The following is a 16,380-nucleotide window of genomic DNA, read 5'->3' as shown; positions in this document are numbered from 1 at the left end:
AAACTGATTTATCATAGCACATGTAACTACAATGTCTTTAATAAATGAAATTTACAGTATTCTTTTGGAAGATTCATTCTTGGGGGTGCTGGGGGGAGAGTTTAATTGGAAACACTCTCCTTGAGTTTATTAGAGTAGAGCAATAAATTATAAAGACTCAAAGAGCCACCTCTTGCCATAGGTATTCTGCCTCTGCACTGGAGTTGACAAGATATGGGCACACGATCATGTCTTCCTTAGCTGCTCAATGAAAGTGAAGGATAAGCTTTATATTCCAAATGGCTTTCTCCTCTTGTACAAAGTGCTCTAAGACTGCCTTTCTCCTTAATCCTTGCCCTTGCCTGTGCACTCAAGGGCTGCCATTCAGCCGAGCGTAGATTTCTATTGTGTGCAAACCAATTTCAAGGTACAAATTAACGTCAAGAATAGCCCGAGAGTGATATTATGTACCCAGTGAATACGTGTATGGCCAGTGACTGGAAGGTGTTGCCTTTTAGTAATACGATTCTATCAAGAGTCCCCTCAGTTGTAGATTTGAATTCACTCCCATATTCCTTCAAAGTCCTTTCTTCCTTAGTTGTCCTGGATCTTAGCAGAAGCATCTTCTCCAACCTCGCTGTGGATGACTTGGAAATCTGCCCTAGGGAAGGAAGGCATGATTGTAGGCAGTGTTGAGAGGAGACGGAGCCACCCACCTGAGCATTTAGTAGTTTCTGGTTTTTTGTTATTTACTAGTTGTTTCCTTTAGCAGTGATACTATTTTCCCTTAGCAACCAAAATAAATCAAATGGAGGAGAATGTAGTTTATTGGAAAAGGTTGGTTTGGGTACCAGATTAAAACTTTAACTCCAGTTCTGCCACTTAGTTGTCACCTGACTTGGTTCTTCTCTTCTGGATCGCAGTACTAAGAATCATGTTAGTATGAATTAAAAGGAAAAAAAAGATTTTTTTCCATAACCTTTTGAAACCACCTTTGTATTTTGTGGTAACTGTGAGGGATAGAGGTAATAGCAGAGAGAACCTGGGCATACTATGAAATCCACTTCTGGTGAGTGACTTCCGACTCCCAATCATCCTATGGACCAAGTGGAACCGTTGCCTTCTTGGGTTTCTAAGGCAGAGACCTTGATAAGAGTGAAGGGACCCATTTCTTCCAGCGACAGGCTGGTGGGTTTAGCTTCCGATTCTGTGGTAACCTATGTGCTCAAGAACTATGCTAAGCAGGATATTTATTATTAACAGTGTTCTTTTAATATACTCAGGGAGTATCATTCACATGTGAAAGACTTGGAAGAGGGATGCATCCATTCTTTGCTAATGAGGAGGAAAGGAAATAAGAATAAATTAAATACAATTGTAACTGAACTAATCACTTGAACAAGTGATGCAATGTTAATTTCTTTCCTTTGCCATCCATTACTGTGCTAGACTTTGATAGTAATTAAAATATTTTCAGAGGTTTACATTTTTTAAACACTTAACCACATGTCAGAACATGATTCTAAATGTTTAAGGTGTATTAGTTCAGTGACTTTTCAGAATAGTATTATATTAAATAGTCACCTTTGTTAATTGTGTTTAAGTCACACAGCTGGTAAACAGTTGTGGCCTGCAGTGAAGCCAGTCTGATAGGCTAACTCTTTGTTACCCCCTTTGCGTATTATAGTCTGTTGCCTTTCCTATCTATAGCAGCACCACTGGGTCATGGGGTGACGCCATAATTGTGGGAGAAAAGGGGCCAGTATCCACCTATATATGCAGTGTTCTTTCCTGGATGTGCATTATAGAAGATGAACACTTCACCTCCTATTTTAGTAAGAGGTCTTTACAAAGTTCATCCATATTGCTTTGGTTTTATATGTCTGTAGAGCTATGTCTTAATTTTCCTTACGTTGTTGTGCATCCACTCCCGACTCAAGGCCACCCTGTGTCACACAGAGGCGGCCTTCCTTTAGGGTTTCCTAGGTGATCATCCCTGGGGGAGCAGACCACCAGGTCTGAACTGCCACCGAGGATCTGGGAGTGGGTTTTGAATTGTAATGTTCTGGTTAACAGCTGAGCGCTTGTACCGTGCTCTGTAAACCAAACTCGCTGACAGCCAATACCTTTGGACTCATAGGCTCTATACAGGACAGATTAGATCTATACATTTGGGTTGGTGAGCCTGTAAATCTTCATGGGAACAAAAGGCCTCACTTTTCGCCTGCAGAGCAGCTGGTGGTTTCGAACTGCTCACCTGATGGTTAGCAGCCTGTCATGTAATCCAGTACATCAGGGGACCTTAATTTCCTTATCCAGAACCCGTGGCCATGGAGGTTATTCCAACCCACAGTGACCCTCTATAGGGTTTCTGGGGCTGCAATTCTCTTTTTTAGAACCTTTTAATTAATTTATTTAAAATCGGGGGAGGGGGGAAGGGTTTTTTTGGCATTTAATTCACATATCGTATAATTCAATAGTTCAATCATGTCGAGAATTGTACAATCATTACCACAATCAATTTTAGAAACTTTTCTTTTTCCATTTATTCACTGTTATTAGCATAATTATTATTTTTTAATTGTGGCAAAATATATGCAGCAAAACATTCTCCCATTCAACAACATCCACATGTATAATCCATTGTGGGGCAACAGTCTTCAGGTGAGCAGATAGCTTCAACTTTCTCCCCCAGAGTAACTGCCGTTTTGAACCGCCAACCCTGTGGTTAAGAGCCTAAGGCTTACCTGGCAGCACGAGCAGAGCACTTACCCTTGGTTTGGGCTCTGAAATACATGCCTCCTAAAACAGAAAGCCACGTTAGTGCCTTTAGAAGGGTGCTGGTGGGGATGATGGTAAGCGTTGGCTGCTAACTGCTAGGCTGACAGTTCAAACCTGCCAAGACCCTCAGAGGTAGAGAAATGAGACTGTCTGCTCCACCCCCAAATTTACACAGCCTTGGAATGCTTCTAGAGGACTGTTATGAGTCAGAATCAGTTCCGTGCCAGTGAATGAGTATGTCTGTGACTCACTAACGATGACTAAACACGTTTTGGTAGTGTCTGTAGAGTAGATGTAATATCTGTGTTCACATGTTTGTTTATATTTGATGAAAAATGTATTTTTGTATTGTTCAAGATATCCAGGACTGCTTGTTAAAGTTGAAAGTCTGAAATGGTCTCAAAATGTAGCCATTGCAAATTGTAGAGTGTATGCCATTTGGCAATTTATTTCATGCTTCAGTATTCCTCCCTACTTGATAAAGGAGGGCCAGCGTTACATTTCTGACTTTGCCTTAGAAACGTGTTGGGTATTAAAGGTCCCATTCTTCCTCTAGAAATCTGCGCAATATCTAAATTTTATATATGACTTGTTATTTGAGTGGGTTAGTCATTTCTACTTATATGCTCCTGAACTCTAATCTTTGTGATTTCTCATATGGTGATTAAATGGCCAGTGGGCTTAAAACAAATGTTTGTTGCTGCTCTTCTTAGTGGGGCTATGAAGTTTGAGACACTATTCTTTTCATCAATATCAATTTTCAAGCCTCCTATAGGTCACTTTTCCAGTGAATATTTTATGTGCTGGGTTTATTGAGAAGACCTGCAAAGGACTTTGGTTTTATTTCCACTCATTTTAGGGAGTTCCTGACCACCAGGAATATTTCCCAAGATTAATAGGTTTGTTTGGCTGTGATTTTTTTTTAAAATCAACTCACTGACTGCCATTGAGTCAATTCTGAGTTCGATGGCTCTATAGGACAGTAGATCTGGTCCTGTGCATTTCTGAGACTATAACTCTTTACAGGATTAGAAAGCTTCATCTTCTGCAGAGCTCAGGGTAGTTTCAAACTGTCAACCTTATGGCTAGCAGCCCACAGCATAACCTTTTATGTCACCAAGGGTCCTTCCATGAAGTAGGTTTCTAATACAGCAAGTAACACACCCCGAGTACATATGAGAATTTGATTCATCCTCATTCAATGGGACGAGTATATTCTCCTCCTTAATTTCTACATATCCTTCTCAGTGCGACAAATAGGGGCATTCAATATCTAAATAAAGACATTATTCCAATGGTATAGTAGTCATTAAGAAAAATGTAGAGGTGTAAAATATATTAAGTACAAAAACCCGAATAAAATTAAATTTCTACTTAGTGAATACAAAGGTCCATGTTCAAGAAGGAAAACCTTACCTACTTCCCAGGATCTGTGATAATTTCTCTTCACAATATATCCTGGTACACAGTGAGATGTTTTACCCAATCTAGCCATCCTGCACATATTGACAAGGTGCTATTATTCGTTCCTTTCTTTTTGAATGACTAGTGAATGTTTGTTTTTATTTAGTTAAATTAATATCACTAGCACAATAACTTAATACTGGTGCTTGATGATTTCTTTGGAACTGTTGAATTTTTGGATATATGTAATGTGGGTAACATATTTAGCAAATGGGATTTAATCATAGGCTCTAGTAGAAAGAAAATGTTTTGAAAATGAGGGCAACAATGTTTTGAAAATGGGCAAATGTCCTTGACACAGTGGATCGATGGATGGATTGTGGTAAGAGTTGAACGAGCCCCCAATAAAATGATTTTAAAAATGAAGAAAATGAGATCTCAAAATATTTCCAGGAAATTGCTTTCACTGCAGAATTCTATTAAGCAAGAGATACTGGAAACATAAAATAGTAAAAAAATTTAGATTACCTAAATATCTTATTAAGCATCATTGTCCTGTAGACAGCAAACTGCAGGTCCACAGTGATGATATTTTTTTTCTATGTCCTAGGATTCGTCCAATTGTATCCACCACATAGTCTTCTTGGTTTGGAGAATTAGTAAAATGGATAAGCCATCCATTCCTCTCACTGAGTGCTCCCTGTTAGTAAAATTCCCTGTGTTCCATTAACAATCTGATGAGAGAAAGCACTGGTGTTTCTATTTCTCACAGTGCTGGGGTTCTGCCCAGCACCTCTCGGGGTTCTTTGATGTCTAGACAGTATAAATTGTACCTGCTCCCCTGCCTCCAAACTCTACCCATTCTGCTTCAGGCGATATGGGAAGTGAAAACAAACCAGAAATGTTCCACCACTCTGAAATCTGTGGTCAAAAAAGTAGAGTAAGTGGTCTACCTACCCCAGCAGGTGTCAGAGAGCGGAAGTGCAGGAATGGGAGAATGAAACGAATTGAAGGGAGAGGGGCTGACACTACCTTGAGTTTTGAGTAATTAATATGTGAATGGATGTGCATTGCGAACAAAGTGGAAACATTATAGAAATATTAGTAGGAGGAGTAGGAAATCCCCTTTGCTTCAATCCAACGTCCCCCCCAACCCACTTCCCCACTGGCAGCCAAATCCAACAATTGGACGTGTTTTCTAGTCTTTGTATTTTGAAATGATAAGAAGGAAAATTGTGCTTTTAGTTGGACAACTAACTTTATTTTCTTTCTTTCTGTTTCTTCCTTTCTCTTTCATAAACTGGAATATCGTGGTTCTCCCAATTCATCTTGTTAGGAAGTAAGTAACTTGATATTTCAAAGATTGCCTTGGGGGTGTGCTTACATGCATGAGGCAGTGTGTGAAAATATTGATGCCCATGACTGCAAAAATACTGATTGAAATTTTTTAACTTTAAAACTCAGACTGCACTGATAGCCTTGGCTTTAACTGTGAAGAAATCATTTTAAAAATAAATTAAGAATAATAAATGTTATATGTTTTCTAAGAATACAAACATAAAATACATCATCTTACATGCTCACTGTTGATCATTGTTTTGAATCAATTATGATTTTTTTAAAGCAGGCCCATCAACAGCACTTATCAAGATTTATTTTCTGAAGCTGAAACTAATATAGTTATATAAATACTATTTAAAAATTATTCTGCTCAATAGCAGTTAATTCAAGCTTTTCTTTTTTATATATAAAACGGTTTTATTGGGGAATTATGCACATATCATAGGATTCAATAGTTGAGTCATATGGAGAAGAGTTATTCAGTCGCTACACAACGGATTCTAAAGCAATTTCTTCTCGTGCTCTTTGTTTTAAGGTCCCCATTTCCCTCCAACATGCCTTACTATATATAACCCAAGAAACCAGTAATCTAGTAACTGCCTGTTGAGAAGCAACCAACCTAGATTTCATAAACTGGAAAGCAAACAAAAACAACAGAAAATCAAAGAAACAAAAAAAGCTAACAATAAGAAAATAAAATAGAGAAGAAAAACCTGTACCAAAAAGAAAGCACGAAATATTAAAAACTAAATGAGTCAAAGGGGAAATAAAATAATAAGGTGGTCATTTTTAACCTAGATACATAATCCACATTCTCAGCCATATATTCTTTAGGAAAGTATTTTTCCATGTTGCTGAGTTCAGAGTGAATAGTAGCACTAAGATAGTTAGTTATAAGCAAGGTTTTAAAATATGCTTTTCATGTACATTGTGCATTGAGTAAATTATTTTTATACTCATTTGACTCTCAGGCTACTAATACTTTATCATGTTTAAATAAATTTGAAAGTATTAGAAGTGTGATTTTTTTTCTGTAAGAAGTGCCAGTGATATGCTGAAAACTAGATGACTGGTTAAGGAGTACTTGAGTGGGTTATTTGACACCTGGCAGTGCTGTACATACAGTTTAAAGTAAAACAACTTTCATAGAGATTGGGAAAATTGGGGGGAAATTACCGTAAGTGGTATGACTTTTGGGGATAAATTGTCATGTGACTGTGGATTTCAAATTACACATTTGAAAATATTTCTAAGATAAATCTTAAATATATTGACTTAATAAACAGTATAATTTAATAATGTGTTCATGCTTACAGAGCTTATTATTTGTATGAAACTAGGAGCTTATCACCTATATTTTCAGCAAGCATAGTAGTAAATTGACTACTTAATAACCAATTTATCTTCTCTAATTACCTTCAGTTTGCCATACCTTAGAAAGAAAATATAAAATATAGTTACTTTAAATTATGCTTGTTCAGTAATTTTTAGTTTTCTTTAAACCCTGTATTATGCTTTTATGTCCTAAATCTGAGTTCTTAGAATTATAGTTATTAAGACCTTATGAATCAAAGGTATGTGTGTAGTTTGGTGTGAAGTGGACAATTTTATTAAGTCTGGATTGTGTCATTTTTATCTATTGGCTTCTATTTCATGTGCAGTGTTAACATTTTCTCGCCAAGTCCCTACGGGAAGTCTGCTTTCCTGACAGCTATACTAAATTAAAATTCCACAAATCTGGCAAAATCACTGCAAGCTTCAAATTGTCTATGCTTTTGTATAAAGTATAATGACAAAAATGTTTTTTTTATAGTATAGAGTATCACATGTATGGCATTACTTACTGGGAATTTCTTCACTGAGAGACATTTCTGGGGAGATGAACATATTTTACTCTCTAAGTATCCTTGAGCCAACTAAATAATAGCAAGAAATCTTTTGTGAAGGATATTAATGAAATGAGTTCTGTAGGCTTGTAGGATCTTTATGAGAAAGAAAAATCTAACCATATTACGCTATTACCATGTTACCTTCCTGTTCTAACTGCATTGTACTAGACCAGATTTCTGTTAGAGTTCTTGTTTCCTGCCAAGCTCAATGGAATCATATTTATGCATTGGCACAGAACAAGCACTTCCCAAAATACTGTAGAGTGTTCTTCCTATTGTAGTACTTACATACTTTTATGACCGTGATACATGTATGTGTATGTTGACTCACTATTAAATATGTTCTAGATATTCAGCAAATTGATGTTTCATTGAATTGTTAAATTTTCAGAGGAGCATTTTTATTGAAAGAAATAGATTTATACTATCTTTTAAATATTTTAGTAAAATATAGCAATTCTACCTGAGAAATTCCTAGTTTCAAAGATTAATGGCCCTAAAGGTTTATTTTAGAATATTTTGTGATAAGCATGTGGAACCCATAAGAGGCACTTGGGTGAGGTGTTGGGCAAGCGAGGCTTCTAATCAATACTGGCTGGACCAACTATTGATCTTTAGTATATTAAGAAGTAAAATGTATATGGCTATGTTATCATTAAGTGAAAGCATATTTCAAGCCCTTGAAAAGTAACAGTTGGCAAGCAAAATACAAAAAAAGAAGGTAAAATCTACCACAGCCAATATATAAACATAATACTTTTATAAACATCATTCCAAGTGCACGAATACATTTCAATAATGTTTGTGACACCGAGAATGGAAGATTTGAAATTTTAATGCTGCCTCATTTAGTCTTGAAAACAAAAAGTTGATGTAATCATTTAGCTACTTGCCTCTTTACTACAGAACATCATCATTAGCTGGGTAGCATTCCCAAACACTTGTTTATTCATTTGACCTAACTAAATAAAGGTTGGCACCAGAGAAGCCGTGTCAGCGACATACACACAGACGCGGGTTCTCTTTTATCCATGTGAGAAATGCAGTCCTGAGAGTAACTTAAACACTTGTAATTTCAAATCAGTTCTTCCCTGGTTTCTTATTATTCCTTTGTTGCTTCTCAACCTATAGCATGGATCTGCCCTTGAACTTGGTTTTTTTTGATCATTCAAGTGCAACCATCAAATTGTCTTTATTATTGAAAAACAGAGGCTGCATGGTGTTACTTGTAAAATAATGCCACATAAATGTTGGGCTTTGCTTTCTTTAAAGTGTAGCCTTGGTGCCTTTTGAATAAAAGCAAAATTTTAATTCAGGAGACTTTTTGCCTGGAGCCTATAAGACAGATGCATCTGATTAACTCTCGAGAAACTAGACTGGCCCTTTATTGTAATGTAGATGCTTTTGGGGTTGGGAAGATATTTTTAAAAGGCACGGAAGAATTTATTTTTAAAAGAGGGTTGAGAGAACAGTTTTGTCACAGCCACTCCATCTCAGACTGCTTCATCTTTGCACACTTTTATTTTCTAGTGGAACCTCTCCATTAGCCTGTCTGAATGCAATGCTTCACACTAACACTCGAATAGGGGATGGGACATTCTTCAAAATCCCTGGGAAGTCAGGCCTCTATGCTCTCAAAGTAAGTTGGTTTGCTCTGCATATTATATCTGTTAAATTATTGCTATATTTCATGTGGTTTTTTTAGACAGGTGAAGGTAAACACAGTTAGGTTTGGTGAAAGATAAAATGGCCCAATAGGCCTTTAAAAAGTTTTCCTATCTCTTTAAAAATGATTTCATGGTAAGAATAAACAACGACAGTTTTCTTTCAGGAAAAAAAAAATCTGTGGTCTCACTCTGGCATATGGTGGTGGGAGATAGTTGTGGCTTCCTTGATTTATAAAAGAATTATTTGAAGGAACGCCAGGGATCTTTAGTAGGGAGTTCAAGATGATCATATTTGCCATAAATATTTGACTTAATGGCCATCAGTGGATTCGTAGCTTTTTATACTTCTGTGCCTTTCTTTTTAGAAAAAGAAAAGACTTATTTTTCTTGAAAACTTGCTGATTTTAATTAAGCATTTTCTTTTAAAGCAAATAATCACCTCAAATAAGTTGTGCCAACAATGCATACATGCTATCAGAGGAGTATGGAGAAAAAAACCCCCAAAAATGCATTGCCTGAGGCTTAATTATTTTTAGTAGAATTTAGTTTTTCTTTTCCTCTGAAGCAATGTAAAAACTCCACCTAAAACGGGAATTTCTAGGCAAGACTGAATGTTCCTATCTACATAGAGTCGCATCGATTAACGCAAGTAAAGCCATTCCATTCGCTCATAGGTTTTTAAAAAGGCGCAATAAATGATGGGCTACATTTAAAGTTCATTCATTTCCTTTGAGAAGGGTTTTTTTTTGTTTTTTTAATGCCACAAGTTTTATCTGGCAATGGACCAAGGAATCTCTCAGCTACTCAGCCTCTGGCTCTCGTCCCTCTGTATGTTTCAGAAAATAGCACACATTAAATAAAAGGGCTTGTATCATTTCAATTGCTTTTTGTAGCCACTTGAGTTTTTATTATATTTGTTGAAATTTAAGTGATTAGGACACTTTTTTTCACATTAAGAAGAATGTAGAATTGAAGACATTGAAACTACTTATTTCAAAAGGAACTTTTCTTTCGATATGTGCTTTTACAAGATTTTCACAATAATCAGCAGGGACTCATTCTATTTTTTTCCCTCCCTAGTTTGCCTCATCCTGTCCCAAGCAGTGATTTCCATTAGAAAGTAAATTATTATTGAAAATTAAAATAATCAATAACTAGACTACTTTAGGATTCTGAAAGTATTTTGCATGTTTTCGTTGTTAATACATCTTCCTAAACCATCATTTTTAAAAATCACCTAGAAAGAGGAGTCGTCATGCCCAGCTGATGGAACGTTGGATTTAGGCTGTGAATCTGAATTAGATGGCACAGAAATGGCTGAGGCAAATGCTAATGGAGAGGAAAATGGAGGTAAGTGCGATGAACATTGGTTCTCTTAAAATTCATGTGGGAGTCTAATAAGTCACTAATTGAATTCCCTACCCTAGAGCTACACTTTTCTGTTGCATTTTTTAGAACCATCTTGTAGATTTATTTTCAGAGAGTTTTAATTCAAAAGGTTAGCATCTATGATAAATATGTAATTCCTTGGTTTTTTATTTTGCTTTTGTTTTTCCCTGGTATGCATTTCCATGAATAATTTTCTTGAGTGTTATTAGTGTTAGTGTATTTCTCCTGTGAGGTGAGTGGAAACATGGTTTGATTTGATTTGATGTGTTGTTTTTAATTGTATTTTACCTTTTATTTATATCTATATATACATTTATTTTTATTAGTTGGGATTTAATACATATATCATTCCACATTTCAGTCTCATCTGGTTTTATTTTTAATGTAATGATTTAAAATAATAGTATTTTTATTTCTGATTGTATTCTCTTTTGTCTTGTGATCATAAGTACTTTTGTAATAGCTCTGCTCTTTGGTTTGTTGCTTGTACATTAGGCTTCCTGTTACCATCCCTCACAGTGAAGCCCGAGTTAAACAAGATATGTTCTTCTAAGAGTTAAACACTTCTGAAAATTGAGTCACCCTGGGCAGTTCTAGAGGGGTTATATTCTGTTTCTGAATTCTATTCATGTTCATTCGGATTCATCATTCTAAGACACTGGCACTGTGAGCTTGTTGGTTATGTCCTGTAACTTTGTAGGTCTTTCTGTCCCTTATGGAACTTCTCCAGATTCCTCAAATGGACCCAGATAATGATTGGAGGGGGAAAAAACAATTCTTAGACTCCCTAAAAAAAAGACAGGAAACATGCCGGGGTGTGGATTCCAATTCAGAGCAAATTTGTGTGGTAGCGGAGATCGCCACAAAGGGTTTCCAAGACTGCAGCTCTTTATCGGGGGCTGGTAGGTTTGAACCACCTTTCAGTTGGTAGTCCGGTACTTAACCAACCAAGGAGAATCATATAGTAGCCTATAAATTATCTTCAAACAAACCTTCCAGGACTCTTGCAGAAATATCATATTTCAGTAATAGCCCAAAGAAGCCATTCGTTTTATTAATGGCTGTAAGGAGCCCCTTTGTATTCTCTATGCATGCTGAGTGGACACTCCTGCCCTTTAACCTGACAGGCTTTCCATGGGCCCCAGGAGACTGAGTCTGCTTCAGCTCCGATCTGTTCTGTCGTAGAGGCTTGGAATTTAACCTGGGAAACGGATTCTTTTCTTCACAAAATGACACAGGACAAAACTTTTATTTGATAAGTTAACTCCCTTGGTGTCATGGCTGTGGTGTAATTGTTGGCCACTCCTTGTTGAGAGAGAGAGAGAGAGAGAGAGAGAGAGAGAGAGAGAGAGAGAGAGAGAGCAAAAGCCAGTGTTGCCTGGCTCTTTATGGCTGTTTAGCAAGCTTGTCATTGGACAGACCCTTCTTTAGTGGGATAAAGGAAGAACTTATCCAGGTAATTGCTGCCATTGCAATGCCTGCTTGTGTGAACTTTTTCTTTTTCCTGGCTCTTTCTAGGATGTCTTTCAGGGCACTGTATTAGCAGCAACAAAAAGACCAACTTTTCAAGAATTATGTGTTTTTGAGAGACAGGCATTAACAATATAAATAGGAACCCTTTTTGTAGCATATTAAAATATTTGAGGAGCCCCGTTGACACAGTGGATTAAGTGTGGGCTGCTAACTGAAAGGTTGGTGGTTCAAGCCCAGTCGTTGTTGTGCTGGAGAAAGATGAGGCAGTCTGCTTCTGTAAACACTGGTGGCGTGGATACCCTGCTCTGCCCTATGGGGCTGCTCTGAGTTCGAATAGATTCAACAGCAAGGGACTCAGGTCCCCTCTGGCTTGGCAGTTTGAATCCTTCCAGTACTTCTGTAGAAGCTAGGACTAGTAATGAACTTCTTACTAATGTAAGATTATAGACACCTTGCGCCCCCCTCCGACAGAAACAACTACGAAGCATCGTTTTACTCGGAATTATATAGGTCTATCATAAGTTGAATAAATTTAATCTCAGTAAGTTTTGATTTATAGCTTATTATATGGTGGAACATGATATCGTATAAAATAAATGAGGGGGTTAGGAATGTAGAGAAGAGATGCATTTCAGTAAAGACGCAACAGAAGTAGGAAAGGAGTATATAAGGAGAGAGTGTAGAGGAAGTAGGAAAAGCAGCACAAACCCTAGTGGTAGCAGAGTGCTGGGAATGTTCTCCAAATAGCCAGAAACGCGTGTCGCTGGGAAGCTGCAGTGAGCACGGTAAGACAGAGAGCCTTGCAGGGGTTGGGGGCTGGAACATGTGGTGCCTTTCCATATGGGTTTTGAGCCTCAGGTTAAACAAAAGAGGACAGCAAGATGTCCGAGAAGAGAGGAAACAGGGGGAGACCCTTACACACAGAGAGACCAGTTGAGGTCTAATTTAGGTGAGGGGCTGGGGGCAGTGGTGATTTGAATGACAAGAGAAAATGGGAGAAATTTGAGACTACCAGGATAGACAATTCTGTCAAAGAATTTTGAGAGACAAAGAAGTGGAATGGGGAAATAGAAAAACATAGTACAATCAAAAGGGATTTATTTTAGGATCTGATTGTAAAATGAAGTTTAGGATAGTTCTGTATTGATGGAAAATTCCTGATAAAAAGGAGAATTTGGTTATGGGGAAAGGGTGTCCTAGGGCCGAGGTTGTATATATATTTATGTAGACAGGAGTAAATAGCTCCATTACACAAAGAAAGAGATTTTATAAAGCTAGATTGTAGAACAGCCCTCTAATGTAGCAAAAGACAGGATGCCCAGGTGGAGATCCAGGTAGGCGATGCGTTGTGGAAAGGCCTTATGGAAGCTCATTCCTTACTGCTTCATTTTTGTTCTAGTGAATAGCAACATAGTTGATCATCTGAGGTAAAGGTGTACAGGAGGTGGTTTTTGAGATTTAAGCAAGAGATGCAATGTTTTGGGTTGTTTTTTTTTGAGTCTGACAGCCTGAAGATGACTGTTAAGGTTGCTCATTCTGCATTAAATGTGAGAGCAACCAGCATGGTTGAGCATGTTTCTTCAGTCATGTACAGGGCCACTGGACATGGGCAAAGTAGGTAGAGAATGATATTTCACCAACGTTCAGGTGTTTTCCACGTGTGGATGAGGAAGCAAGGGGGAAGGCAGCAAGTTGAGGGAATGTGAGAGGGAGTGATTCAAATGATTTTCTGTGAACTTGAAGTTGGATGTAGAGGTGAAGGAAGACATGGTTGCTTGAGGAATGAGGTAAGGATGGGGTTTCCCTGGGGTTGAAGGAGTGCATAATTGGGTGTCCTAGAGGAAGTGAGTTAGCCTGTTAGGTCATGTCAGTGAGGAATGGTCACAATGGAGCGTTAGGTAAGTTTATCGAGTGAACGTCTAGGAATGGAGGCAGGGAGAAGACGACTAGGTTTAAGGTGGCCACAAATGATGCGTCTCTGGGTGATTGTGTCAGAGTTGCTTGCATGAGAGGCAGGGAACTGAAATCCGATGGTGACATTTAGTTGCCTTCAGTTTGCCATGTAACTGGAGCTCGATTTATGAAAATACTGTGTCCAGGGATCATTTGCGTGGAATTGTCCACAATCATGACTGCACGAGCATTAAATCAGGGTCATGTATAAGAGCTAAAATATTCAAGAACTGATGGAGACGAGCACTGCTGACTCATAGAGACCTCTGTGGTTTCGGAGACAGTTCTGTTTCCTAGAAGGTTTCGGAGACAGTTCTGTTTCCTAGAACAGAAAGCCCAGGCTGGCTCCTGCAGTGAATACAATAAGGAGGGCTAATTGGTGGTAAAGTTTAATGACACAAGAGACAAAGCTGATGGTAACTAGGGAGCAGGCAAGGAGAATAATCTAGAAGCCACAAGTGGGGAATGGGAGCCCCAAGGCGGAATGCTTAAGCTTCCAATGCTAATAGAAAGGTGTGTGAAGTGAGCCCCCAGCATTTCTAAGGAAGAAAAGATCTGGCTGTTTTCTCCTGTAACAGTCACACTTACAGCACTTCCACTCTGTGCCTACCAGGTTGCTGTTAGAATCAAGTTCCACCCCACAATTCACTTCCAGGCACTGTAGTACAAGAGGGGCGGGCAACTAAAATGCCAATGACTCTCTGAGAGTATGGGCTCTACCAAAAACCGGATTCACGGGCGCTGGCGGGGTGTGTAGCCTAAGATGGGCAATGAGTGTTGAGAGAAAGAATGTAGGATAGGGGAGATTTGGCTGGTGACTGCCCCTGAATTCCAGAGGAAACCATTGAAGGGTATGACTAGCTGGGAAGGGGTGAGGAATCTGGCGGAGGGCACTCACCCAGTAATGAAGGCAGAGCAAGGAGAAAAGCAGGCCCCCTTCATTTTAACAGTGAGTGAGTTCTTCACAAAACAACACATAATCACATATCTTCAGCGAATGCAGCCAACATTCAATTTCCTGACCTATCCTTTGTAGTCGCAGCCGGAAGATTGCATTAAAGAATCACTGGGAGAATGAGTGGTAAGAGCGTATTTCTCCGAGGATCCCTCGGCTTGCCCGCGTTGCCTCTTATAAAAACTATAGTTACTTCTTGCAGGACACGTGTATTTCCCACCCATGGAAGCATCTGTCCGACTCACACCTTCAAGTACATCCTGCCATTCTCCCCTTAGGGCATTGGAGGGAAGCTTCACTTCTTGACATCATCTTATTATTTCCAAACCTAGATTTCAGGAGTGTTTTGCAAACTGCTTATTGCAAACTGTTTATTGCAAACTGTTTATTGACACATTCTTTCGTCTTCCCAACAGTCCTGTAAAGTAGATGTTGGTCATATTTGTTAAGCAATGTTGGGTCCAGTCTGATTCCTCCTGTTCGGCCCTAGCAGAGTAGAAAGCTGGTCCCGTAGGAAAGAAGACCTGGTGGCACAGTGGTAAAGTGCTGGGCTGTCAACCAAGAGGTTAGCAGTTTGAACCCACCATATGGGAGAAAGGTGTGGTAGTCTGCTTCCATAAGGAAGCAGTTCTATAGGGTCACTGCATCAGAGTTGACTTGACTGCAGTGGGCGGCAGTCACTGATGCAATTTGCCCACCCCACCCCCCAACATTTGTCCAAATCTGACCTGATTATACACATGAGGATTAGAGAAGCCACTGGTTTACTTAAACTAAGGAGCAGCTTTTCTAAATAATTAAAAACTATCCCATGGTTTCTTGCAATTCAATAATTTCACAGTACTGAGTTGGTGGATTAGATGCCTCCCTTGCTTACTATACTGTCTACTTCTTAGTTTAACCAGAAGTTAGAATGAATATACAGTCTACCCTTCTTTCAGTTGTATACATATATCTCAAATTTTGAAAATCTGAGCAGAGAGAGGTCAAGTGAGGAAAACAGAAGAGACAAAGAAGAGGGAGGAAAGGAAGAAAGGGAGAGAAAGGGGAAAAAGAGGAACTACCATCCCCTTTTTAATCTGTATCCCCCTTTTCTTCACATATTGAGGGGAACAACAACAGAAGTCACCCCCTGAAGCAATCAGAGGATGAGCTCCTGCTAGCTTCAAGATTTTTATTTCATATTAATTAAGACTCAGTGGCATTTGCTACACCATTAAAAGGAAGTAAGCAGAGACGTGTTTAAGAAAGCCCCTTACAGAACGACTGTCAGTGAAGAAATTTAGCTCTGTGTCTCCAGTGGTTGATCACATCCCTGAGCACTTGAGACCTTAGGCAGAGCTAAGGTGATGGCCAAAACCTTCTTTGGGGATTTGGTTGGCCAGGGAAACAGATTCCTCACATATGGGTGGGGTGGTATATCACAGAATATTGAACCTTCGAGACATAAAAAAATGTGAGTTTTTTGCTGTGGTTCGTTTCTTTAACTCTTAAATAATTTCTCCCCTTACTAAGAATTTGACATAGAATCGAGAAAATAAGCTTCAAA

General features: G+C 38.6%; 1 protein-coding gene across 1 annotated transcript in view; it reads left to right on the top strand.

Annotated features, from left to right (window-relative positions):
* Positions 1 to 16,380, top strand: part of ASXL3 (ASXL transcriptional regulator 3) — a 205,530-nt gene that overhangs the window by 66,869 nt on the left and 122,281 nt on the right. The window contains exons 3-4 of the mRNA XM_075532834.1: positions 8,925 to 9,033; positions 10,303 to 10,411. Coding sequence (XP_075388949.1) covers positions 8,925 to 9,033; positions 10,303 to 10,411 — 218 coding nt within the window. The remainder of the gene's footprint in view (positions 1 to 8,924; positions 9,034 to 10,302; positions 10,412 to 16,380) is intronic.

Source organism: Tenrec ecaudatus, chromosome 15, assembly GCF_050624435.1.
Source record: "Tenrec ecaudatus isolate mTenEca1 chromosome 15, mTenEca1.hap1, whole genome shotgun sequence".
NCBI classification, from domain to species: Eukaryota; Metazoa; Chordata; class Mammalia; order Afrosoricida; family Tenrecidae; genus Tenrec; species Tenrec ecaudatus.
The sequence above is the reverse complement of the archived record's forward strand: the minus strand, read 5'-3'. Positions and strand labels throughout refer to the sequence as shown.